Below are 25,470 nucleotides of genomic sequence, written 5' to 3'. Positions count from 1 at the left end.
TTGCAAATCCCACGCTCTAGCAGCATTGTTCTCTCTCTTCTGCTTGTCCAGGAGGGCCTCGTTTCAGCCCCACCCTGCACTCCCCTTCTCCTTGCCCATCTCTACACCTGTTGCTCACGGGAGGAGCTGCTCTGCCGGCTGAGCTGGACTGTGGACACGGGCTGCAGCTGCAGGGCAGCGTCCTCTCCGCTGCACGACGGCGGGCAGCCGACGGAGCCTTCCGCAGACCTGCCATGGTGTGGGCGGTGGGCGAGGGGTCGGGCTGCCCGCCCGCCGCGCCGAGGGGGAGGGCCCGTCTCGCCGCGCAAATGACGGCACGGTGGGAGGCCCCGGCGGGCGGCTCGGCCGCAGCGCGGGAGGGAGAGGCGGGCCCCGCCGCTCACCCCGCGGTGGGAAGGCCAGCGGCAGCCGGGGCGGGGGCGCGGAGCCGAGGCCCGGGGGCGGGGGCGGGAGCCGAGCAGCGCGGTGCTGAAGGGACAGCGCCCTCAGGCGCCGCCCGCTCCGCCCCGCTGCGCCCCGCCCGGCCCAGGCAGACACCGGGAGCCAGGCGCGGGGAGACCCGGCCTCCGCCCGGCCGCCGCCGCCCTGCCCGGCGTGGCCAACACGGCGGTCTCGTCCTACACCCGCGGCTGCGGCTCCCCGGGCCCCGCGCACTCTCCGCCCGCCAGCTGCGCCGATGCCGGGCGTTGGGGCGATCGGAGCGCGGTGCAGGCACCTGCCGCGCAGGAGCCCCAGGAAGAGCCCCAAGGCGGAGCCGAGCCAGGCCGGGGCCGCCATGGACGCGGCGATTTGGATCTACCAGTTCCGGCTGATCGTGCTGGGCGACTCCACCGTGGGCAAGTCCTGCCTCCTGCATCGCTTCACCGAGGGCCGCTTCCCGGGGCCGCTGCACTCTGACCCCACCGTGGGGGTGGACTTCTTCTCCCGGCTGGTGGAGATCGAGCCGGGCAAGAGGGTCAAGCTGCAGCTCTGGGACACGGCAGGGCAGGAGCGATTCAGGTACAGGAGCTGAGATCTACCCCTCTACCCACTCCCATCCGACCCCCAAATCCGCCGGCCCACGGGCACACCCTATCCACAGCCCCGGCCCCCGCCACCCTCCCAGCGCTCCGACACGGCTCCTGACCTAGGGACTTTGCCTTGCCCTCTAGAACACCTCACTGCACCCAGCTGGCTGCTGTGGCCCAAAACAGCCTGCCATCGCTTGCCAGTCTTCCCTATCCCCAGGGCCCACTATCCTTCTCACCTCACTGTCCACCAGTTCCTCCCCAGGAGCTTTCTCCTTTAGCACCTTTCCTTTGATGCCCACCCCAGCTCACAATAGGGGGTAACAAGTGGCCTTGTCCTTTATCTCTTCCCCCATCCTTGCCCTGAAGTGCTGGACCTAGGGTACTGGTCCTCTGCATTTTTGTATTTCTTTGCAGCAGGAAGTCCCTGCTTCACTCTGCGTTTCGTACTTTGTCATCACCTCCGAACTCATCCTCCTCTGCAGTATTTCCCTCTCCCATAACTCTTACTCCCATGCAATCTGGAGGGACCAAGCCACCTCCCTGCTCATCCTCCTTCCAGCACAGCAGCACTGCAAGCACCAGTGCAGCCTTGGCAGTGCAGAAGCCCCTGACAGCCAGCTACAGTCCCTTATGAGTGTTTTATCTGCCTTTTGCACCTGCTCTGCACTGATGGTTGCCAGGAGCCTTCACTAACACCGCTATCATTTATAATGTAACTAAACTGGCTTGAATACTGCACTGAATATTAAATCCTCACCTTTCTCCTCTCTGTGACAAACAGTAAAACTACCCTCTGTTCCTGCCCCAAAAGAGTCATGGTCATTCCCCACATACAAACTGGTGCTATCCTTCACTCAGTCCCATGGCTCTGTTCCATCTCTTTGCTTGCCACTTTTGTGTATGGATTTTAGTTTGGACTTCGGGTTCAGGAGGTATGAACTCAAGTAGAAGGCTAATATGTAGCCCATCTACACACTACCTGTCCTGCACACTTGTTACTGGGATGCTAGCAGTCAGGTTGAAATGGGTCTCTTCACTGTCCAGGATAGATTCTTTTATGTTCCCTGTCTTCTGCTGCAACAGTTGTTCAGATTCTCACATTCAGATGAAGAGGTGAAATTTCACTGCCTTACCAGGGAGCAACAGCCTTTTCTTTTTTTTTTTTCCCAATAGCACTACAGTGAAACAATAAAGATCTTTCCTGGGTTTGCATGAGTCTCAACCTCGTAGGTATTTTTGCAGGCAGGTCTCTGAAGGGGTTAGCAAAGAAATTGTCAGCGACAATAGCAAGCTCTTAGCGTTTTTCATCCTCATTGTGCTCTCCAGCAAAGAATTGGTAAAATACTTGGAAGCAAGTGACTAAGAATGTATAAGCTCTTTATTTTGAATTTGCTGAGATGGCCAGTGACAAGGCACTTTGAAAGTAATGTAAATGCTGAGAGTTTTGCATAAGTTTTAAATCAAATTATAGCCAACCTTTAACGCAGGAATGCTCAGGGGATATACAGTGATGAGTCATGCAGCCAGTTGCTTTTAAACTTACCATTAGTATTGTGGTAGTTTTAGGCTATGCCTTTAAAATTCTTTAAAACATCTGATTTTTCTAATACCCAGAAAATATGAACTGAAGGAAGTACTTTCAAATGTCTGTGTTTGGCTTTCTGCTAAGAGTTTCTTGTCACTTGGTGTACAAAATATCTTAGCATTTATTGTATAGTCTGTTTTACACCTACTCAAATTAATTATATATATTTTACTAAATTACACACCATAGAATAAAATCTTGCACATTCTGTTTTCTGCTGATGGAGAAGACTACAGATCACAAGCAAAGACAGTCTTGGGGAAGAACTAATTATTCCAAGAAGTAATCTAATTTTGTGGAATGTCAAGCAGCTTGCAGTTGTGATTCTCAGTTCTGCTCTGGTTCAGTTGCACTGGGACTTTGAAGGATGGAAAGCTCCATGAGAAGTTCCCTGTGTAGGGCAAACTACTGGCTGCAGAGTAACCCCCTTATTTTGGTCCCAGGTATTAGGAACATTCCCAGGGTAAAATTAAAGACACCTGCTGTCACACTCTTGTGAAAGAGAGCACTTATTTTATTGGAGAAACTGTTTGGGGTAAATTGTTGCATGTGTCTAGTTCATTGATGCTGCTGTATTTGAACTGGATTTTATGTATAGCCTTAGAAATCATCACTGACATGCACTGTTTGCATCACTTCTTAAAGTCATTCTCACCACTTCCACAAGAAGGATGAGTAATCTGCAAACACTGCTGCTGGGCAGTTTACTTCTTTTGAGCTCAGACAGGGCAGTTACTGGCTGTATTTACTTTTACATCAGTAAGGCATCACTAAGCAGAATCCCCCATTGTGCTAGGTGCCACCATGCTGCTTTGGCTGTGTTTCACATTGTCTGCTTTGCTGTCATTTTGTTTGTTTGATTGATTTTCCTGTATTTAAAGCCAACAATATATTCATATCTTGAAACTTCCAAGGATACAAAGTCCTTGGTAGTGGTGCTGAGAGTTCAAGAGTATAGGGGCAAACCATTGTAAGGATGCCCCAATTATATTAGCCCACTTTTTTAGCAGGCTATGATACTAGATACATTCTGTTTCTAACACAGGGCTTGCAAACAGAACACTACCCTTATTCTTCCTTTTGAGTAAGCAACCTGCATTTTCAGAATTAATACCATTACTATGTAGTTTTTAGTCACAAAACTAAGTCTTCAGATAAAGCTTTTAGTGAAAGTTTGGTTCATCTGGTAAAGATTGGTAAGATCATAATGAGATAGAAACACTGTGTCTCATATGTCACCCTAAAGCCATAGTTTGATGTGATTAATACAGCTTCTCATTCATTTTCAGAAGCAGTTGTTCAGTGGCCATCATTTTACCAAAGCCATTCTTGAGAGTATTAAGGTCTCACATCTTGAATGTAATATTTAGATTAAGAGAATGACTTCTGTTCTAGGTAGTATTTTCCTTTTCCATAATGGTAGTGTAGGCAGAGCGAATTAGCAGAACCATTATATAACCTACATGGAAAGTCATAATTTACAAAATCATTTAGGATCTGCATTTAACAAATGTTCCCAATTAGACTTCAAAGTTATCCTTTGGAAAAGCATTCTAACATAGCATTATTGTGCATCACAACCTATAGCTTCTTGAAGAGCAGTCTCACCTTCAGCAATTTTCAAGTACAGAAACATCTGGAGAAACCTTACAGCATTCAATATCAAAGTGTTGTGGTTCCCTTTCAAAACTTAGTGCAGTCTTACTTGTTAACATGTTCTAATAAGGAAAACCCCAATTTTCTCCAACCCTTTACATTTATTACAAGTGCCAAGCATTATATAAAATGAGCAAAAGTTTTTCATTCAAGTATTCTTGCTGAAGAACTTAGGATAGTCCTGGGAATGCTAGAACAGTGCATATTTCACAACAGCACAGATAAAGCTCTGTGCAAGCTCTATTTCTATCAAATGAATTACCTTTTCAATAATATTTATGCCAATTCTTACAACTCTCAGCCAAAGCTTGTGTAATACTTCACATACAACGTGTGGGCTGACTGGAGGCTTTAGCACACCCATCATCAGTGGCTGGCATGACATGCATGCTCCAGCCTAAAAGAGGAGCTGCACAGTCACCAAGGGGTTACAGTCACCTCTCCTATATAGGAGGGTTGTGTCTTTCCATTTACTGGAGCCCTAGGAAGCAGAAAAACTCCTTCCTGAAATACCAGCTTGCACCTTGAATGAAGGCCCTGGCAGACACACTGGTTTGGGCACTTTCATTAGCTGTTGCCTGGACAAGGGTTCAGAGTTTTCTGTGAAAGAGATGCTGAGAACGGGGACATCAGAAAGTACTGGACAAAAAGGAACAGAAGAAAATCAAAGTGGTTTAGGCAGAGAGATAAGACACATGAGTAAAGACAGATGCAAAGATGGATTTAAGATTTTGGTCCCTCTTTTGTTCAGAGTCAGGGGCGCATTTGACAGATTCTAAATCTGAAGTTCTGCAACTTGCAGCCAGCACCTCCTCTTCAAGTTTCCTGGAGGGACATGGCAAGCTTCATTTCTGTCTCTCCAGTTTTATAAGACAGGCTGCTCTTCAGCCATTGTTTTTTACACCCTAACCCCACCCTGTTCCTAAGTTAAGGCTTTGCCTCTACTAAAGGAAGTACTGCCCTCTGCCTCTCTCTCTACAGAACATTAATCATAGTGTTCAAGTGAGACATTCCCTTCACTGACATTAATTAGCTAAACCAAAGTTTACATGAGAAGCCATCATTTCAACAAGGATTTAGGATCTGCAAGGGGATAATTTGAGAAATGGAAATGTGAACATCCTTTATGAGTAAGTTGGACTACATCAAACCTGACCTGTCACCAGTTCCTGATCCTGACTTGAAAAACGTGCAGGCCCCTAGGGTTTTTCCCATATGTTCAAAAAGTGAAAACAATAAGGGAATTAAAATTTTCATTTTGCTTTGAGTCTCATCTTTCAGCATTTACCAAAGTGTATATAATCATGTAAGTGGATTCCTTGCTTATAGAAGAACACAAGAATGGCCAGTCTAATTTTGTCTATGGTACCTACTCTGGTATCTATCCCTACTCTACCTATCTCTAATGGAGTCTTTGTATTGTTCTGAGTATTCTGTTGTCCTCTACTTTCATCTTGAGGGACTTCTGGAGACCAAAGCTCACTGAGTCTTTTGTTCAGAATTTGTTCAGTCTTCCATGGAATACAGATAAGATCTTTGCATTCATAAGATTTTTCCCAAAGAGATCTACAAGTCTATCAGGTGTTGCACAATTAGACACATCAAAAATGCACCCAAAAAATGCTGCTGTTTTCAGGGGGTTGGTTTGGTTGTTGGGTTTGGTTTGCTTTTTAATTAAAATAGTTTGCATTACCATCCACTTCTCCAAATCAAATCCCATTTTTGTCACCCACTTCAGCTTTCTAGAACCAGATGTATTATTTGAATGTATTCATTTGTGTTTGCCACTGCTCTACAGCAAAAAAAAATGCTGACAAACCCCTGAAACAGATCTTTATGACGCCTTTATTTAATACTTCACAAAACGTGGCACCTCTCGTTTATGGCCTTAAATAATTTTGCAAACCCACAAGTCATTATTCATATTGGGGCTATTTAAATTAATCTGAAGATAAGATTCTGTTGTTTTCAGATTTTAACTGTTCTGAGAGATACTCCATGGACTATTGCTGGGAACATAGAAAAGATTTTCCTCAACAGTAGGACAAACAACCCCTCCCCATTATCTAAAAAACCATTTCAAATGCCATTTGCTGTGGCTAAATGAATTCAGATATGCCAGCAAATCTAAACCTTATCTAGCTGTGCACTTACCTATCTGTCATATGCTTGCTGCTGCTAATTATATCTCTATGTTCAATTTGTTATAAAACATTCTATGAAATGCGATGAACTGAAAATTGGAGGGAGCTACTGTTACAGAAAGATAATGCTACAGTGCACAGTTCATCCTGATTCCAAAAGTTTTTCAGGCTGCATCCCCTTCATAATCATAAGATAAATAATGCTTAGCTAAATTATAATTTCAAATACTGATTGTCAGTAGAGATTGTCAGTTGGTTATTTACAAATACTGTAGCTATGTATTTATCCTAGTGCTAGTGTCTGCTCCTTGGTAGTCTGTCACTTCCTTTAAAAGGCTGCTTCTCACCTTCTCCATCCTCCTCTTATTGCTCATGATTAGAGATGATGATTTAGAATAGAATAGAATAGAATAGAATAGAATAGAATAGAATAGAATAGAATAGAATAGAATAGAATAGAATAGAATACACCAGGTTGGAAAAGACGTTCAAGATCATCGAGTCCAACCTCTCATCCAACACTGTCTAATCAACTAAACTATGGCACCAAGCACCCCATCCAGTCTCTTCCTAAACACCTCCAGTGATGGTGACTCCACCACCTCCCTGGGCAGCACATGCCAATGGGCAATCACTCTTTCTGTGAAGAATTTCTTCCTAACATCCAGACTAAACCTCCCCTGGTGCAGTTTGAGACTGTCCTCTTGTTCTGGTGCTGGTTGCCTGGGAGAAGAGACCAACCCCCTCCTGGCTACAACCTCCCTTCAGGTAGCTGTAGACAGCAATAAGGTCTCCTCTGAGCCTCCTCCTCTCCAGGTTAAGCAACCCCAGCTCACTCAGCCTCTCCTCATAGGGCTTGTGCTCGAGGCCTCTCACCAGCTTTGTTGCCCTTCTCTGTACACGTTCCAGCAACTCAACATCTTTCCTAAACTGAGGGGCCCAGAACTGGACACAGTATTTTTAACCCCATATCCTTCTTTCTTTCTACATTCTAACAAATATTTTTTCATCTAGAGTGTATTGAAAAATCTTTTCAACTAGAGGCTTCCTTCTTTCAAAATTCCTTCCAGTGAATTCTTTGCAACATAGAGGGCTCAAAAGTAGAAAATAACCCTTGCCAGTCATGGAAGTCTTGTGACAAAAAAAAAAAAAAGAGTAAATGCAATTATGAAAAGCTTTTGAACCTCTGTGTGAGAGAGGTGTTGGAAGTAGAAGTGTTCCCTGCCAACGCTCTAACAAGTGTGTGTTTGCCCAACTCGCTTACTTTTGCATAGTCTTGTTTAGGAGTTTTCGCTTCTTAGTCTGCTACCTGATGACTTCCACAAGCACAAAGAATTGTGATTATCTGCACAAACTTTTCTCCCAAGGAGTTTTTCTATGAGGAACTTGTTGTTGGCAAGCTCAGGCTCCAGGTTTCTCAACATTTGCCTACGTACTTCAGTTTGCAATAACTGATTAGAACAAAGCAAAGTGCATGTTTGTAGAAAACTGAATGACTCAGACTTTAGCACCAACAAGTGTTTGACAAATATATATGGGTTTTATTAATTCTGGGAACATGTGCCACAGTTTGCAAAGTAACTTTTGACTGTAAGAAAAAAAGAAATGAAAAAGGAACATTGGTGTCTAGAAGATAAATTGGTCAATTCTGATCGGTTTTTCTAAACAGCAAAGCTATTTCATGAAACTTGTAGGAGATAAAACCACATTGCCACATGGAAAAGTGATGTATTTAAGGATAAAGAGAAAATGTGTTTTCATTTTGCTCTCCTTCTTGCCTTCACAGATCAATAACACGCTCTTACTACCGCAATTCTGTGGGTGGCTTACTAGTGTTTGACATCACAAACCGAAGGTCTTTTGAGCACGTGAAAGACTGGCTAGAAGAAGCAAGAATGCATGTGCAGCCCTTTCAGATTGTGTTTCTGCTAGTAGGACATAAATGTGACTTGGTGTCACAGCGGGAAGTTACAAGAGAAGAAGCTGAAAAACTGTCATCTGACTGTGGTATGAAATACATAGAAACTTCAGCAAAAGATGCCACAAATGTTGAAGAGTCCTTTACAATTCTTACACGAGACATCTATGAACTTGTGAAAAAGGGAGAAATCACAATACAAGATGGATGGGAAGGTGTCAAGAGCGGCTTTGTTCCAAATGTTGTACATTCATCAGAAGAAGCCGTGAAGCCCAGAAGACAGTGCATCTGCTGAATTTGTAGCATGCCAAAGAGAACAACTGAGTGTTCAGAAGATGATGCCAACCTACATAACAGAATAATCATTTTGAAGCAGTATTAGATCATGACATAGCTGAATCATAGAACGGTAATTTGGTTTTGTATCCTTCTGTCTAGGTCATAACTTCATAAAAGTTTAAGTGCTTTTTTTTCTTTTCAGAGTACAACGTTGTGTGGTCTTCAGGAAAAGAAATCACATATTGCTGAATGAAAAATTAATCCTATAGCAAGACACTGAGAAAGTGCAATAGTCATTGGGGCTACATCCTCTCTCGAGCTTTGTATTTTGAATACTGTTTTCAAATCAGTTCTCAGTGAGGATCAGATGAGCTCATTGCTTTTGTTCATCTTGCCTTAGTTTTGGACAAGAAAATATTACACTTTTTTAAATGTGATTCTTTACTCAAGTACAGGGTTGCTAATGACCATCACAGTTTAGAATGCTGTAGAATTTCATAATAAAGATAACTAAAGAAAGCAAGCTGAAAGATTGCTCCAATAGCAGACACTTTTGATACGACTATGAATACAAGCCTTACTAAAGAAAAAGAATGTTTTGGAAAAGAGGATTTATTTGTATGCAAAAGTGAGTAATACTAGCAATGAAGTTTATAATGAAATATTTTCTGAATTGCCAATGAAGCTAAATGTAACATCATGTATGATCCAGCTGGTATTTGACTTGTATGCAAAAACAGCATTCTCAACCACTGGAATTACATTTTGGTGGCCAGATTGTCAGCTGGTAACCATCATAGCCACACAGATGCCTAGAGAATTATGTTGATTTACACAAACAAATTCCATATTAGCTTTAAAAAATTAATCTACTTCTAACTGGAAGTAAAAGTGCTGCAACCCATGGGGACCCAGGCCTTAAATCTGAATAGAGCAAGGATTGTTTTATTCTCTGCCAGCAAATGTTAAACTACTGTCTGAAGCCTGAAGGTTTTGAAACTAAAGCTGTCAGGAATTGAGTGGAGAGGAGAGAATTTCTAGAATAATGTTTGGCTACAGAGAGCATAACTGGAGAACATCTATTCTAAGAAAACAACACATAATAGCTTTTAATAACAATAATAATAGGAGAAATATGTGATCATGTAGCATTTTACTGAGCTTGAGGTCGTTCCTATTCCTCTGACTATAATACACACTAGCTTTATGCAAACTATGCCCTATGTGTCTAGCACTTAAATACCAAATAAGTCTATTTTATTGCAGTAGTATGACAAGATTACTTGATGTCCAGAATTGATAAGCATCTACAATTTAGATGGGCTTACTCATAACCACAAAACCAGTTACCTTCAAATGATAGTGTATTACTGTGTTACAATTCTCCATATTCAAGACCAAGCAACGAGTCTATCTAACTTTTTTCTTCAACAAACATGTAATTGGTTTTCCCTCAAATTACTTTTAGGTCTTTCTACAATCCTATTGTAAATATTCCATACTATAAAGACAGGTTTTTGGTTCCAGTTGTTTTATTCATTTAGGGCTGCTAAAATTACTGACTTCAAAGGGAGCTGAAAGGTTATTTTTTTCAATAGCTTGAGTCTCACTTGCACTGAGGCACAGTTATGGCTGTTATACAGAGGCCTTAATATATTAACAGGAATCAGCCTTAATTCATTAGCAATTAAAATGGTTGGTTAAGTCTAGCCTCAGCATGCCACAAAGTAATTGTCGTGAACCTGATTCTCTATTAAACCACATATGTTAATTGTTTACACCAAATTTGAGGGCATTTTAGGCCCTCTTTACAAAGTAAATGTGATTACAAATGCCAAAAGGTAGTGCAGAATCAGGCTGTATGCATTTTACATTGATTCTGCCACGATACTAGGCCCATGTTGTGTGCCTCAGATCTTGTCTTAGTAAGAGGACAGAATGGGCCAACGAATAAATTGGCAGCTGGGGAGTCAACAGACCCAAAGTCTACAACTGGTTCACTGGTGTTTCTGAGCAAGGCATTTATGTTTTCTGTGCCTCACCTTCTGTATCTCAAAAGCAGAGATGATTGTTCTTCCTGAATTTCACAAAGACTGCTGAGACCCAACCTGACTGTGATCTGCAGTCTGGACTCTTTTCTTTGTGTACTACCTGTTGTAGAATGTTTAGCACTATGGGATGTGGATACTGGTTTCTTCTGCCATGCCAAAAAAAAACCCCCAGCTTTATAAGTACCAGGTATTGCTATTACTGTGAATCTACATTTCATTACACATTTCGTTACTTTCAGGTTAAAATCTTTTATCTTAAACTTCTCTTCCTGAATACTCTGGAGCAACAAACTTTTCATTCTGTATGAAAAGAAATGAGGTGTATTGTGGGAGAAGGGAGCGGAGGGGAGGTATGCACAGAGAAATAAACAATCATTAGAACAAAGCCTTAATGACCTCTGCTGTCAATACTGTACCTGTAGTGCCACTTTTAGTACACTGGGAATAGAGCTTTTAACTAGATTCAACTGTGTAAGGAACTGCCATTGTCAATGCAAATAGAAGTTCACTTCACTGCATTTTGAAGTACTGTGCACATGGTTATCTTATTTGTAATTTCTAAATATGTAGATTAACTTGTACATTCAAGTGTTGTCTGTCCTGATGATACATTAAATCACTACTGTACCTTCTCACTACACATTTGCAGTTAATAGAAATGTCTGATAAACTGATTTTTCTTTTCTGATATACATGATTTTGTTTTCAGGTGTTTTGCAGTACAGTATATAAGTAACAGCTTGAAGAGGCCATAGAATGGATTCTATTTCAGTGTATGTATTGTCTTTTTTCCCCCAAGAAAGGGCAGATACTGATATCAGAATGAAATTTCCAGAAATTACAGTACTCTGTATTTGGCAGCCAAATTAGTAAGTAGAAATTATTTGTTAAGAAAACATCACAACTTTGCAGATTAACGTGTGGTAAATTACAGTTAGGAAAAGGAAGAAGCTGTTAAAATACTAAACAGTTTGAATTTGGATTCATAGGCCTGGCAAATGAATGGATATAAAGTATTGTTTTGGACTCCTAGAATGTTTAAGCTTTCATTGCTTTTATTTTGAGTTTGATTTTTTTAAAAAGTATCTCCCCCTAGTCATCTAAATACACATTAGTTCTTCAGATATTTTGGCTTGCTTATAGTGGTATCTGTCCTGTGTGAGAAGGAGAACACAGCCACACACCCTAGGAATTAACCAAGAAAATAACACAGGCTTGTCTGAGCACCCAAGTACACTGCAGTTGCTCTGTGCTGAGATGCCTTCTGCCACAGCCAAACTGTTACTGATACCAAAGATGCCTAACTTTTAAAGATAGGTGGAGGCACTGCAATCATAGATGTTTCAGTCTTAGTGCTTCAGCTTGCTTATAGAATACTCACTTCATTGCCCTCTTTTTGCACAATTAACATCCAGGGAGAGCATTTTTCCCCAGGCTGTAGACCCCGTGACAACAGCTCCTTCAAGCCTTTATCCATGCCCTGCACCCAGAGTGGGCACAGCAATCTCAACAGCCTTCATTCAGCCTTGGAGAGAAAGAAGGAGGGCTGAGGGCATGGAACCACACCACAGACACGCTTGACCATTTAAGAAATCATTACATATCAAAACACAATTGTCAGTAGCAAACATTTGCATTGCTTATTTCTCAGAGTCCAAAGACAGTATTCTAAATAAGCAAAAATAATTACAATTCTAGAAGAGGAATCCATAAAATACAACTCTCCCTAAATAAAAAACTAATAGGATTGCACAAGAAAATTAAATACATACATATATGTGTGTGTGTGTGTATAAAGAAAAAAGTCCCAGCATTTGTGTAATCATGCTTTGCTCTGGTACTGCATGTGGTAGCCCATTTTTCTAAGGATAACAATGGTATCATTGAATGTATTTAACACTAGAATAATTCAACCAAAATTCATTCACAAAAATGTGTCTCATTAATGCACACATACTTATTTCCCAGCGCATTTCAAATAGTAGTTCCATGTACAGGTTTAATGCTATGTTCCATGAGGCTGCCCTCTGAAAACCACCTACCTACATATGCTGTCATTGTACTCAGCAGTATTTCCTCTGCAAAGTGAATACAGCTGTGGAAAAGCTGAGTTTTACTTCTGAATACAGCAGAATTGTTTGTCCTGTTTCAGTAAGTCTTGAAGTCTGATGAAAGTAGTGCAACTGAAGATGTCCCAGTCGAGCATAATATAAAGACTATGAAGTTGTGCAGGTTCCTGAAGACAATTTGCCTTGCATAATACTTAATTAGTGGGAGTGTAGCATATGTGTGAGGAAATCTAAATTGGTTCTGTGAACCCCAAAATATTTTTCTAAGTAGCACTTCTAATGTGCAAGAGCCAACTCTGTAGACAGAGGACTCCACAGAGCAATCAGGTTTTCTTCACAGAGTTGCTGCTCCCACAAGCAAACACTGGAACCATAAACGTGCCTAAAATGCATCCAGGAAATAGAATCATAGAATTGTGATGGCATGAACCCCCCCAAAATATAACACATATACTGTGGGCTTTTTTTGTCTCTGGGGAGACAGGAAACAGTTGTGCAACAGCCAATTCCACCACCCATTTCTCAAAGTCACATTTTAGGCTAGGCCTGAGCTACTCAGGGATGGACACTCAGTGTGTAATCTGCTGAAAGACTACTTCTCCATGGCAGCAGTTCGGTAAACCAGCTGACACCAACCTTCAGCAGCTTCACAGGCTACAAGGGCAGCTCAGACTAAAAATAGCCCTGATTGCCTTCACAAGCTGCTAAAGGCTCACCTTGCAGCTAAAAAGCTTCTACAGAAACATAACAGTAGAAGTAACAAGAAGAAATTCTATGTATTGTAAATAAAATCAGTGCATAGGTAAACAGGCTGAAGTTTCAGCTATGGTTCAATTATTGTGATCCTTCATTGCTATGGCTTCAAATCTGCTTGAGTGCAAATTGATTTTTCCTTCTCCATGAAAACTGTGGAGGAACAGACTGAGCCTCCTGTAGCAATAAACTCAGTCACCAGGGAAATTAATGCACAAGATAAAGATGGAGAGCAAGACACACATAATTTCTTCCATCCCTGCACAGCCCTGGGGGAGCAGTGAGACTAACCACTTCCAGGGCCCTTTAGACCCTACAGAAATTTCCAACACTGTTACAGGACTTGTGGGGTAAAGGAAAATGCCAAGGACCTGGTGTCAGCAGAGAGACACAGCCTGCTGACTCCCTAACTCCAGTGTCCCCTTAAAGGATTGGTTAATTCTGTGGACTGCCACCCAAGAGGAACAGTTGGGTATAATTCTATGGCAGCACTACATCTAGGTTGCAGGCTTCTCCCCCTTTTACCTTCTCTGTGTGGTTTCTTTGCAGGAAGAGACTGCCAGAAGTCATGATCGGCACTACAGTATGACAGCAAGCAGAGCAATGGTTTAAAATGTTAGTGGTAGTTGCTAAGTATTAAGGTACTAACACCAAGGGGAAGAATTATGGAAAATATTTCAGTCATAATAATAAAAACATTGCAGGCCTGGCACTGGCCTGCAGCACTTTCCAGAATTGTCCATTTTGGTTATGTCTGCAACGCCAAGAAAATAGTTTAGCTATTTAGTCATGTTTTACATCAATTTGCTCATTTAAAATAATTACTGCTCATTATTCAGGGGAAAAAGCCTCCTCTGTGGAGGAGCTGGTGTTATATGCATTAAACAAGCAAGCCATGCCAGGACATAAGTTTAGAAGATGTTAGTCCCAATTCCAGTTAGTCAGACCATTGAAATTCACAGTAGTGCTGTTCATTTTATTGGGATTTTTCTCTGTGGAAAACAGTCTGATTCTCAGAAAACAAACACACAAGCACACACAAAAACAACAACAACAAAAAACCCAACAAACTTTTAAAACAAAAGAAAGACAAAGCTTACTGAAAAGAGCTGCACATGTGAACAAGTGTCAGAAAAGCAGTGCATGACATTATAATTTTTCTTGTATTCTTTTTCACTCTACCGTGCTTTGCAGACCAACTACAGCTCCCTGAGTACACAGAGTGAATGGAACAGTAAATTTCTAGCTGTCTGAAAAAGGCTAGGAGAGGAAAAATTAGATGAGATGTAATTCCCCACAGTGGTTCTCTGCAACTCTGTGCTTGGGCACAAAACAATGGCCACATTTTGCCTAACACATGCCATGTGCTTCTCCATGTCCCAAGAGGAATTCAGTCTCAGCAAAAACACCTCCTGCAGCTTCTGCCGGTACACAGTTGCTCTGCACCGCTCCACATAATCCTCAGTGTAACAGAGGGCAAAAAGTGCAGTTTTCCAACACGGAAATTGTGAGGGAATAGCACTGTGGTCTACAAATACATCACAGAAGAAAAAAAAACATCAGGAAGACATAAGTTATTTAAGCTAAAGGACAACGTTGGCCTAAGAATAAAGAGGCGGTACTGAGATGCGCAGGATAGGAAGTTCTGGTGATGCTGAAATACCAAAATCTTTAACAGCTCTAAGTGAAAGCAACAGACATACATTATTTTTAATATCAGTTAAAAATACAGCTGCTTCTCAGGTGTTTGAGTTCTCTTTATTCCTTGGCTAACACTACTCATAGCTACTGTATAAGAACCTGTTTGGGCAGGATGCAAGAATTCTTATACTCAGGACTTTCATTGCTGACCCTTCCAGGCCAAATGCATAAACATTACAGCAATGACTACTGGGTACCTCCTGAAGGTACTTAGAGCAGACTAGACCACGGGAAGTGCTTAGACACTGCTGTGTCCCATGTACTTCTATATTTTTGTGGCAATGTTTGGTAGGCTTGCATGAACAGTGAAAATACAGAGAAATCTGTAATTTCAAAATAGCCTCATCATTTAGCTTAAATGCTGAGCAACAAAACTTGCAATTATAACATTCCAGTGATTTGTGGTGTGGTTTTGTACTCTGGTCTTTGCATCAAAGGGAACTGAGATGAAGTTCTCTGTCATTAGTTTATTTTCTAATTGAATGATGATTATTTCTCAAAAGCCGTTTCAAACCATCACTGAACTGTGGCTTTAATGGCAAGCATATATGTATTAAAGAATTTAATAAATGCAACAGAAATGGAAACTAACAAAAAAAATCTCAAATAATTGAAAATAATCACATTTCAAATGGGCTTGGGGAAAAGAGGATAAATCCATTCATGGAATAGTGGCTCCTAGAAATTACTGCCTCCATATCACAATCTATAGAATAATTGCCTGTATCTCAATTTCTCTGATATTTACATGGCTGTAACCTTGAAGTCTTGAAGTCCAGATGGAGAGCAGTGACAAGTGGTGTCCCTCAGAGGTCTGTCCTGGGACTTGTACTGTTTAATATTTTTAACAATGGGACAGTGGGATTGAGTGCATCACCAGCAAGTTTGCAGATGACACCAAGCTGAGTGGTGTTGTCGACACACCAGAGGGACAGGATGTCATCCAGAGCACAAGCTGGAGAGGTAGGCCCAGGTGAACCTCATGAGGTTCAACAAGAGCCACTTCTGCACCTGGGCCAGAACAATCCTCACTATCAATACAGACTAGGGGATGAGGTGATAGAAAGTAGCCCTGTAGAAAAGGATGTGGGGGTGCTGATGGATGAGAAGCTGGACATGAGTAGACAGTGTGTGCTTGCAGCCCAGAAGGCAAATCACATCCTGGGCTGCATCAAAAGATGTGTGGCCAGCAGATCGAGTGAGGTGATTCTGCCACTTCACTCTGCTCTTGTGAGACCTCACCTGGAGTACTGTATCCAGGTCTGGAGCCCTCAATATAGGAAGGAGAAGGACCTGACAGAGCAGATCCAGAGGAGGGACAAAAAATGATCAGGGGGCTGGAGCACCTCTGCTGTGAAGACAGGCTGAGGGAGCTGGGGTTGTTCAGCCCAGAAAAGAGGAGGGTCCAGGGAGACCTAATAGCGGCCTTCCAGTACCTGAAGCGGGCATACAAGAAGGATGGAGAGAGACTGTTTACAAAGGCCTGTAGTGATAGGATGAGGGGCAATGGCTTCAAACTAGAGAAAAGTAAATACAGATTGGATGTTAGAACAGGTTCTTTACCATAGGGGTAGTGGAACACTGGAACAGGTTGGCCAGGGAGATGGTTAGGGCCCCACCCCTAAAGGTATTTAAGGTGAGGCTTGACAGGGCTCTGGGCAACCTGATCTAGTTGAGGATGCCCCTGCTTACTGCAGAAGGGGTTTGACTAGATGACCCTTCCAACCCAGACCATTCTATAATTCTATAGTATGCAGACTGGGAAGCAAATTGGCTGCTGCACACATTTTACTGACCTTGCTAGAGACTTTGTAACTTCAGCAGTGTTGTACAACAGTACGATACAACCAGAACTATCCATATTGTGTAATTATATATGATGCATACAACTGCATAGCTGTATGCATGCCAAAAAGGCCAATGGCATCCTGGCCTGCATTAGGAACAGTGTGGCCAGCAGGAGCAGGGAAGTCATTGTGCCCCTGTACTCTGCATTGGTTAGGCTGCACCTTGAGTACTGTGTCCAGTTCTGGGCCCCTCAGTTTAAGAAGGACATCGAGACACTTGAACGTGTCCAGAGAAGGGCAACAAGGCTGGTGAGAGGCCTTGAGCACAAGCCCTGTGAGGAGAGGCTGAGGGAGCTGGGATTGTTTAGCCTGGAGAAGAGGAGGCTCAGGGGTGACCTCATTGCCCTCTGCAATGACCTTAAAGGTGGTTGTAGCCAGGAAGGGGTTGGTCTCTTCTCCCAGGCAACCAGCACCAGAACAAGGGGACACAGTCTCAAGCTGTGCCAGGGGAGGTTTAGACTCAAAGTGAGGAGAAAGTTCTTCACTGAGCAAGTCATTCATCATTGGAATGTGCTGCCCAGGGAGGTGGTGGAGTCACTGTCCCTGGAGGTGTTCAAGAGGAGATTGGACGTGGCACTTGGTGCCATGGTCTAGTCATGAGGTCTGTGGTGACAGGTTGGACTCAATGATCCTCGAGGTCTCTTCCAACCTTAGTGATACTGTGATACTGTGAATACTGAATACTCATTTATAGTATAGCTATCACAATATAGTAACAGCAAAGGAAAAAGTTAAAAACTAATTGAAGTACTCAGAAGCTGGAAACATTATCAAGCTAGCAATTATTCAGTACCTCCTTTTTACTTCTTAATTAAGAGAATGTCTTAATATGGCTATCTTAATTTATCAAGTTAATAGGGCTGCAGGCCATATTTAGTCAGCATTATCAAAACTTCTCTGGTGTGCAGATTTGTTGAACATGTTATTACAGCTTTTTTAACACTTCAGGGTCCCTATCTTCTAAGATATTAATTTATCTTCAAATTCCATTCCTCACTGTATGCCCAGGAGAGACAAAGGGCACACTTGTGTTCCCAGCAGCAGGCAGCGTGGCAGTAGGCAAGGCCAGACAGATGGCATCAACTCATGGGATTCCTAACTCGTGAGAAAAGATCAATGACATTTTCTTCATGTTTAGATTAAGTAAATATTTTAACAAAGCAAAATTATTTTTTTCTATAAAACGAAACCTGAAAGTTTCCAGATCCCTCCCAAAAGGTACCTGAACTCAGACATTTCTTACTACTTGCAGAAACAGTTTGGCAGCTTAGCCAGGTTTGGGTATAGGGAGCAGCCTGCCTGCACAGATCGTGGTTTTGTGCTCCCACCCACCAGGCATGCAGGGGGTCGTGCAGTGCTACTTGACACCTGGCAGGGCCCAAAACAGTGAAAGAGGCTGGAGGCCTGTGCTTGCTAACCGCTGCGAAGTAGGAAATAGATTTATTTCTCTGCTTATAAACCACATTATTCAGCCACGTTAAATCTGCCCCTCCGTTTATGTGGTTTTGCCAGGGAGAAGGTATGGGGGATTGGGAAGGTGAGGGAGGGGTTTTGGGCGGGGGATGTCGCTGGGATGGCCGCGGAGCCGCGGGGGAAAGCAGCCAGCTTTGCCCAGCCACCGGCTCCTGCCATGCCGGAAGTTTCCCCAACATCTGCCGCAGGGCTTGCGCCTGGACCCATCTCAGCGGGACCGCGAAAGCAGAGGCCCTGTCGCGGCGAGGGCGGGCTCGGCAGCGAGCGGGAGCATGGGGCGGGCCGGCAGGAGCTCCCCCGCGCAGCGTAGCGGCGGGCCGCCAGGGGGCGCTGCAGGCAGAGCGCGCAGCCAGAGCGGCCGCGCTTGACGGCGGGGCCGGCTCCTCAGCGCCGCATCATGTGGGCCGGCCCCTTCCATGGAGCCGGGGCTGCTGCCGAGCGCCTCCTGGGCGGACGCCGCCATGAGGCTCTGAGGGGCGGCTGCGTGCGGAGGACCCAGCCGGTCGCGCGGCGGAGCACCCCGAGCCTGACAGTGGCCTCTCCCCCAGGCAGGGGAGCCCAGCGCTGCAGCCACTGCTACTGCCGCCGCCGCGGGTCCGGCCGGGCGGGCGGGAGGCCCGGGGCCATGTAAAGCGGCAGCGGCCGCGGGGAGCCGAGCCGAGCTCGGGGAGAAGAGCTGCTACCGCCGGCCGGGGAGGCCCCGCGGGGGGGATCATGGCGACGTCTAATCTCTTAAAGGTGAGCGAGGGGCCTGGCGGGGCCCTGCATGAAGAGAGAGGCAGCGGGGTCCGGCCGGCCGGGACTGCCCTGCCGTCGGCTGGGCCTTACGGGTGCCTGGGGCGGCCGGGCCAGGCCGGGCTGAGCGGCGGGCGGGGACAGGCCGCGGGTGCCGCTCCCCGAAGTTGTCGTTCCCCAGAGGCGGGGGCGCCGGCGGCCCTCCCTCAGGTGAACGGCCTTGGCACCGCGCCCGCGCTCGGTGCGGGACCGCTGGCCTCGGCCCGTGGCCGCTTGGCTGCCAGCACCCCCCTCCCCCCCGGCTCTCCCTTCCCAAACACGCGTCGTTGGGAAACAGCGTTGCGTCGAGCTGCTAGACAGGACACGGTGTCGTCCCTTTGTTTATTTAAGACTACATAGGTGTGCAAAAAATTAGTTTTAAATTAAACAAAGAGTTGAAAATGCCTTCGCGGCGGGCAGGTGTCGTTATTTGGGTTACTACCATGTTCCAGCTTTTTTAACTACGTTTTTTTTCTGCAAAGAAAAACTCCTGTAAGCCTTTAGCTTACATTAAACAGGTTTGCTTTTGTGTTCGGATGTTTTGAAGCACTTCACCTGCGTTTGATGACAGATGTCAGTCACACCAAGGTGCTACAGATTTGAACACAAGTTTTCAGTATGACAGTCCAGTACTTGAGCCTGTCCTGGTATTTGCTGTGGCATGTGTGTGGAGAAAACTCTGTGGCCTTTGATGCCATGCCAGCCCATGGAAGACGGGCCTACTTTAAACAACTGCTACTAATGGCTCCAGTGTTTCTAGAATGTGAGTGTAGTTAGGGTAGAAGACCTTGGGAAAGCTGCTTAACTTTAGCAGTTAACAATTTAAAATGCATATAAATATTATCGGTATAATGTAAGCATACTTGTGTTCAGCACTGTGTGTTTTGGTTAAATGTCATTCTGAAGAAGTGCTGCCTAAATTTTACCAATCTGATCTGTTTTGGATGTATCGATTTGGCCAGAAGGTGCTGATTGTATTGCTCAGAGACACTCAATGTGAAGAAATGAGATAAATTGATAGTCTTGTTTCTTTCTGGTATCCAAAAAAGAAAAAAAAAATCATTAAAAAGACAACTCTTTAAAAAAAATCTTTCTTGAAATGTAATTGAAATGAATTTTAATTTTGTTATAATTAATTTCTCTATTTTTTTAATGCGTAACTGGGTAGTTACATTTTTAAGCAGGTAAGATTTAAATAAAAATCTGAAGTTGAAGAATCCAAGAACAGATTTTTTTGAAGAAATGTGCATTTTATGGAAGAGTGTGGATTTGGAGTAGGGCTCAAGATCTGCTTACCAATGTTTTAGTGTATCTCTTTGCTGTGTGTTTAAGGATCACAGGAAAGACCAATGCATGCTTTGACAAGATGTGATTGTACAGCCTGTAGTAAGTAAAAGAAACATAAGCCTCTAAGATTTGTCAGCATTGCACTATAGCTGCTTTGAAAGAGTAATAGGTGTACAGTAAGGGAAAACAGTCATGGACCTTGATTCTTTGAGATGAATCTTGCTGCATCTTTGTGTTGACTAGTCATGCTTTTACAACTGGCCTTTGAATCGTTAATATTTTGTGTTGCCAACAATCTATATGCGTGTTGTGTTTTAAGACAAATGCTACAGAGACACCTGTTCTAAAATAGGCCTTTCTGGTCACTTGGATTTTTTTTCCAGCACTACAGCTTACTAACTAGTGAGTTTTCTAAAGCCAGTCAAGTATGAATCCTGCATTGCAAAAGGGAAGATTATGCAGTGATTTGACTTTGTTTATAATGACACAATAAAACAGTGCAAGAATTGGACTAGGTAAGGTCTTTTGTTCCCCAGTTCTGCTCATCACAGTGCTGTCAGAGAAGCAAACTGTTGATTCCACATTAGTGTTGATTGGCAGTGCCTCGTGCTGTTTGAGGCTGTGAAATGTACTTCTGCTTTAATGTTTAAGTTAAAAAAAAAAAGCTATGTCTCAGCCTAGTAAAAATACTGGTTAAGAATGGAGAGGTGTTAAAAATCTAAAAGGTTTTTTCCTTTGCCAAGTAAGCCTGCATAATCAAATCTAAGTTGGATTCAGACAGCTCTTATTTTTGCCAGGATAAACTGGAGCTAGGAGTTTTCTCTGGTTTTCCCCCATTCCTGTTCAATTTTATACATAGTTGAGAAAATGAAGTGAAATACTCTTTTCTTATTCTAGTAACATACTGGCTGAATCCAAATCTGACTGGCTGTCATAATTTTAAAGGGCATTGTTTAAACTCCATTAGTGCATCATTTTCCTAATCTAAAATAATTTTTTAGTGAGAAGCCTATTCTTAGAGAGCCTTCTTTAAATGCAAAATTAGAATAACCAACCGTATTGCAGGATCACAGGATGTTAGGGATTGAAAGGGACCTCCAGAGATCGAGTACAAAGCCCCCTACCAGAGTAGGACCATAGAATCTAGCACAGGTCACACAGGAATGCATCCAGATGGGTCTTGAAAGTCTCCAGAGAAGGAGACTCTGCAACCTTTCTGGAGAGCCTGGTCCAGTGCTCCATGACCCTCACAGTAAAGAAGTTCCGCCTCATGTTGAGGTGGAACCTCTTGTGCTGTAGTTCATATCCATTGCCCCTTCTCCTATCACAGGGTGCAGCTGAGAAGGACCTATCCCTTCCCTCTTGACATCCAGCCCTCAGATATTTATAATCATTTATTAAATCCCCTCTCAGTCATCTTTTCTCCAGACTAAAAAGTCCCAGGTCTCTCAGCCTTTCCTCATAGGGCATGTGCTCAAGTCCCTTAATCATCTTGGTAACCCTCCATTGGACTCTCTTGAGTGGATCCATGTCCCTCTTGAACTGTGGAGCCCAAAACTGGATGCAGTATTCCAGGTGAGGTCTCACTAGGGCAGAATAGAGGGGGAGGGGAACCTCCCTTGATCTGCTGGACACACTCCTCTTAATGCACCCCAGGATACCATTGGCCTTCTTGGCCACAAGGGCACATTGCTGTCCCATGGATAACTTGTTATCTACCAGGACTCCCATATCCTTCTCCATGGGGCTGCTCTCTGTGTATGTTGAATCCTGGTGAGATACAGCATATTGTAATGTGATGAAAATGTTGAAGTCCTTAAGAGGTGGCCATTATGTGGAAAGCAAGTGTGTACCCTGCCTGTAGCAGAGCCGCTCTCCCAAACTGAAGCTGTTGCTTTTCTGTAGATGACTAGGTGAGTCTCCTAGAGGTTTTCCTTTCAACACATGTGATTCTGTGACTTTTAAAGTGAGGTGCTTTGTTTCAGGTCATGTGTTGGATTTGTAACCCATTCCATGTGTAGTGTGTAGCCCTATCAGGAGAGGCTGAGGGAGCTGGGATTGTTTAGCCTGGAGAAGAGAAGGATCAGGGGTGACCTCATTGCCCTCTACAACTACCTGAAGGGAGGTTGTAGCCAGGAGGGAGTTGGTCTCGTTTCCCAGGCAACCAGCACCAGAACAAGAGGACATAGTCTCAAGCTGCGCCAGGGGAGGTTTAGACTCGAAGTGAAGAGAAAGTTCTTCACTGAGCGAGTCGTTTGTCATTGGAATGTGCTGCCCAGGGAGGTGGTGGAGTCACTGTCCCTGGAGGTGTTCAAGGGGAGATTGGACGTGGCACTTGGTGCCATGGTCTAGTCGTGAGGTCTACTGAGACAGGTTGGACTCGATGATCCTTGGGGTCTCTTCCAACCTTAGTTATACTGTGATACTGTGACAAGATAATGTAAACCAAGTATCTGTCAGGTGCTGTGAAGACACACAAGTTTTTATGCAGTTTCTGGAGCAGGGAACACCTTGGCTTATTGCAACACGGAGAGGAGTTTCAAGGTCCAGAGGGACAGTAGCACAGGGTCATATTGTATTGCCTTGCCTTGTTCTATTCCATGTTTATCTTTTATCTAGACTTCTTATACTGTACTCTCTGCCTGCTTCTGAGAGGAACTTTGTGCTATGTGGTAATACCCAAATTGGGGAAAAAAAGGGGCAGTGGAACAATTCCAGTTAAATCCTTATACTAATTCTGAATAATGCCCACCAAAAGAGTCTGAGAGGTTATTAACCTGCTATCTTAAAATACTGTGTGTAGGGGCTTAGGCATAAAATCGACAAATGGGCAAAAGTATGTTTGGAGAGGAGAGTTGTAGTATGTATTTCAATTAAATTTAGTGTTAAAATTGAGTTTCAAATCGCGGTGAACAAATTCAGTGAAGTTACTTTTGAAACTTAAAATATCTCCCAAGTGAAGTTACTTTTCAAAACCATAAATTTTAAACATCTGGAGTGGTTACTTAGCCAGGGTACAGCTGTCAATTGCAATCTGTATTTGCAGAGAACGTTTGGTTAAGTGGAATAATTATATTTCACCAAAGGTATGACTGACTTCTCTGCTTACCTTCTCTTGGGAATGATGGTTTGAGATGACAGACTAAGGAAGAAAAGTTACTCAGGGAATTTTGCTCAGAAATTGTACAGGTTTGTAGGTGGCTCAGCAAATTGGAAAATGGGTTCCTTGTGTTATCTAGGTCACTGATGTGCCTGTGATTTTGGTAACAACTAACTGTTTGACCTCCCTTCTATAGTTTTTGGGTTTCTCATGCACGAGGAGTAGAATTAATGAATGTGAATGACACAGTAGATGGTGTTAAGCACTTTTTCTTCAGTACAAGAGCGTAAAATTAATGGTTATGGAAGCCTTTATGATGTTGAATTGTTTATTAACATTTAAGAATAGTTGAGTTGGATTTGTAATACATTCATTTTATCTACTCTTCTGCTCAGTTTAGGTGTAAAGGCAAAAGTGTGGAGGAAAAAAAGTAAAAATAATCATATGTATATAGCAAGCAAAGTTCTAAACTTCTGCCATGCTTTAGTCAGGGAATTCTTTATAAGTTTGTTACAATTGGACATGTAGGTTTTTATGTGTACTTCTTACCATGAAATAGTAATCATGATCATGTTTGCAATTCCCCCATCCCCACAATGTTTTACAGTGTTATTAAAAAAGATAAAGTACTCAGTTTTTCTCTTCAGTGACTTCCAGTGAATTGCTGCATTACACTTCTCCAGAAATGCAGAGCAGGCTTTTACCTCTTCCAGAAAACTTAAAGGCTCCTCTCTGAAAGGAAAACTTTGAGGAAGCTGATTTTACTTATTTTATAATGTCTTTTCTGGACTAACTGTTCAACAGCTTGTCTTTTGAGTTTATTGTGCTACAAAGACAAACTGGGACCAGAAATATCTGGAAGTCGAAACTAATATTTTGCATAGGAATAGGGAAGACTGGAGCAACTCACCAAAGCTTGGAGAAAATTTGGTAGGTCTATATCGGGGAAGCATGTAGGTGGTGGAAGAGCACAGGCATGACTGTCTCTCTGAATTGGATATTGAAAGAATTCTAAACCTTGCTGGACAGGGACTGCTTGTGTGAGACCCATATTCAGTACCTGCTGAAATGGTTGGATAATGCTGTGAGGCCTCCAGGTGCTGCTCCTTTAAAAATAATTACTGTGATGTCTGTTGAATCTTTATAACTTGAAGATGAGACACCTTTGCACTTAAGAGCAGCAGGGGATACAGTTTCCAAACTCTGCTTATCCTGAATTTTAAATAACAGATTTAATTGTAAATTTCCATGTAGAAATTAGTCAGAAGGAGATGATTGAGAGAAGATGATGTGCTGCTTGTGGTTATTTATTTGGAGAGATGCTAGTGGTAGAACAGTGCACTTGTCAGAATTCCAAGTAGTTAGACTGTATTATTTGCTGTATTCAAAGTAAATTGTGGCAAATGTAGTATTAGTAGCCAAGACAATGATCTGTTCAAAAGCAAGCAGTGCATTGGAACAGAACCAGTAGTCTTTGCCACAGAATTCTCAATCAACATTTCTTTTAATTGCAGGCTTTTCTTTTTAATATGCAGAGCTGTAACCAAATAGAGTACAGCATATGCGATAGAGCTGTTGTTTTCTCTTAAAGATTTGGGGGTTGTTAATAATGGAAGTCAGTCTGTACACTATGGTGAGATTTTTCAGAATTATGTGGGAACATCTTGTTTCTTTAGCTTTCCTCTTAATTTCTATCATTAACTTTGGAGTAAAAAAAAAGCCACCTTGGGTTAGACTTTTGGAATCATCAGAATGGTATACTAATACTTTGTTTCTTTAACCTTCCTCTTAATTTGTATCATTAACTTTGGAAAAAAAGATCA

The 25,470-nt window shown here is 43.1% G+C and overlaps 2 protein-coding genes across 2 annotated transcripts in view; both read left to right on the top strand.

Annotated features, from left to right (window-relative positions):
- Positions 1-459: 459 nt before the first annotated feature.
- RAB39A (RAB39A, member RAS oncogene family) lies at positions 460-9,844 on the top strand. The gene is made up of 2 exons (XM_009907280.2): positions 460-999; positions 8,182-9,844. The coding sequence occupies exons 1-2, from the start codon at positions 677-679 to the stop codon at positions 8,606-8,608; spliced, it is 750 nt and encodes a 249-aa protein (XP_009905582.2). The 5' UTR covers positions 460-676; the 3' UTR covers positions 8,609-9,844.
- A 9,017-nt stretch (positions 9,845-18,861) lies between these two features.
- The window catches only part of CUL5 (cullin 5), a 34,303-nt gene continuing 27,694 nt past the window's right edge, over positions 18,862-25,470 (top strand). Inside the window, exon 1 of the mRNA XM_054164546.1 lies at positions 18,862-19,224. Within this exon, the coding sequence (XP_054020521.1) occupies positions 19,201-19,224 (24 nt within the window). The 5' untranslated portion in view covers positions 18,862-19,200. The remainder of the gene's footprint in view (positions 19,225-25,470) is intronic.

Source organism: Dryobates pubescens, chromosome 10 (assembly GCF_014839835.1).
Source record: "Dryobates pubescens isolate bDryPub1 chromosome 10, bDryPub1.pri, whole genome shotgun sequence".
Taxonomy (NCBI): domain Eukaryota; kingdom Metazoa; phylum Chordata; class Aves; order Piciformes; family Picidae; genus Dryobates; species Dryobates pubescens.
This window is presented reverse-complemented; position numbering and strand designations above follow the sequence as displayed.

Excerpts from the sequence above, each read along its gene's own strand:
- RAB39A (XM_009907280.2), top strand. The coding sequence starts at position 677 with ATGCCGGGCGTTGGGGCGATCGGAGCGCGGTGCAGGCACCTGCCGCGC. Across the intron at positions 1,000-8,181 it reads GCAGGGCAGGAGCGATTCAG|ATCAATAACACGCTCTTACT; the intron begins GTACAGGAGCTG and ends TTGCCTTCACAG.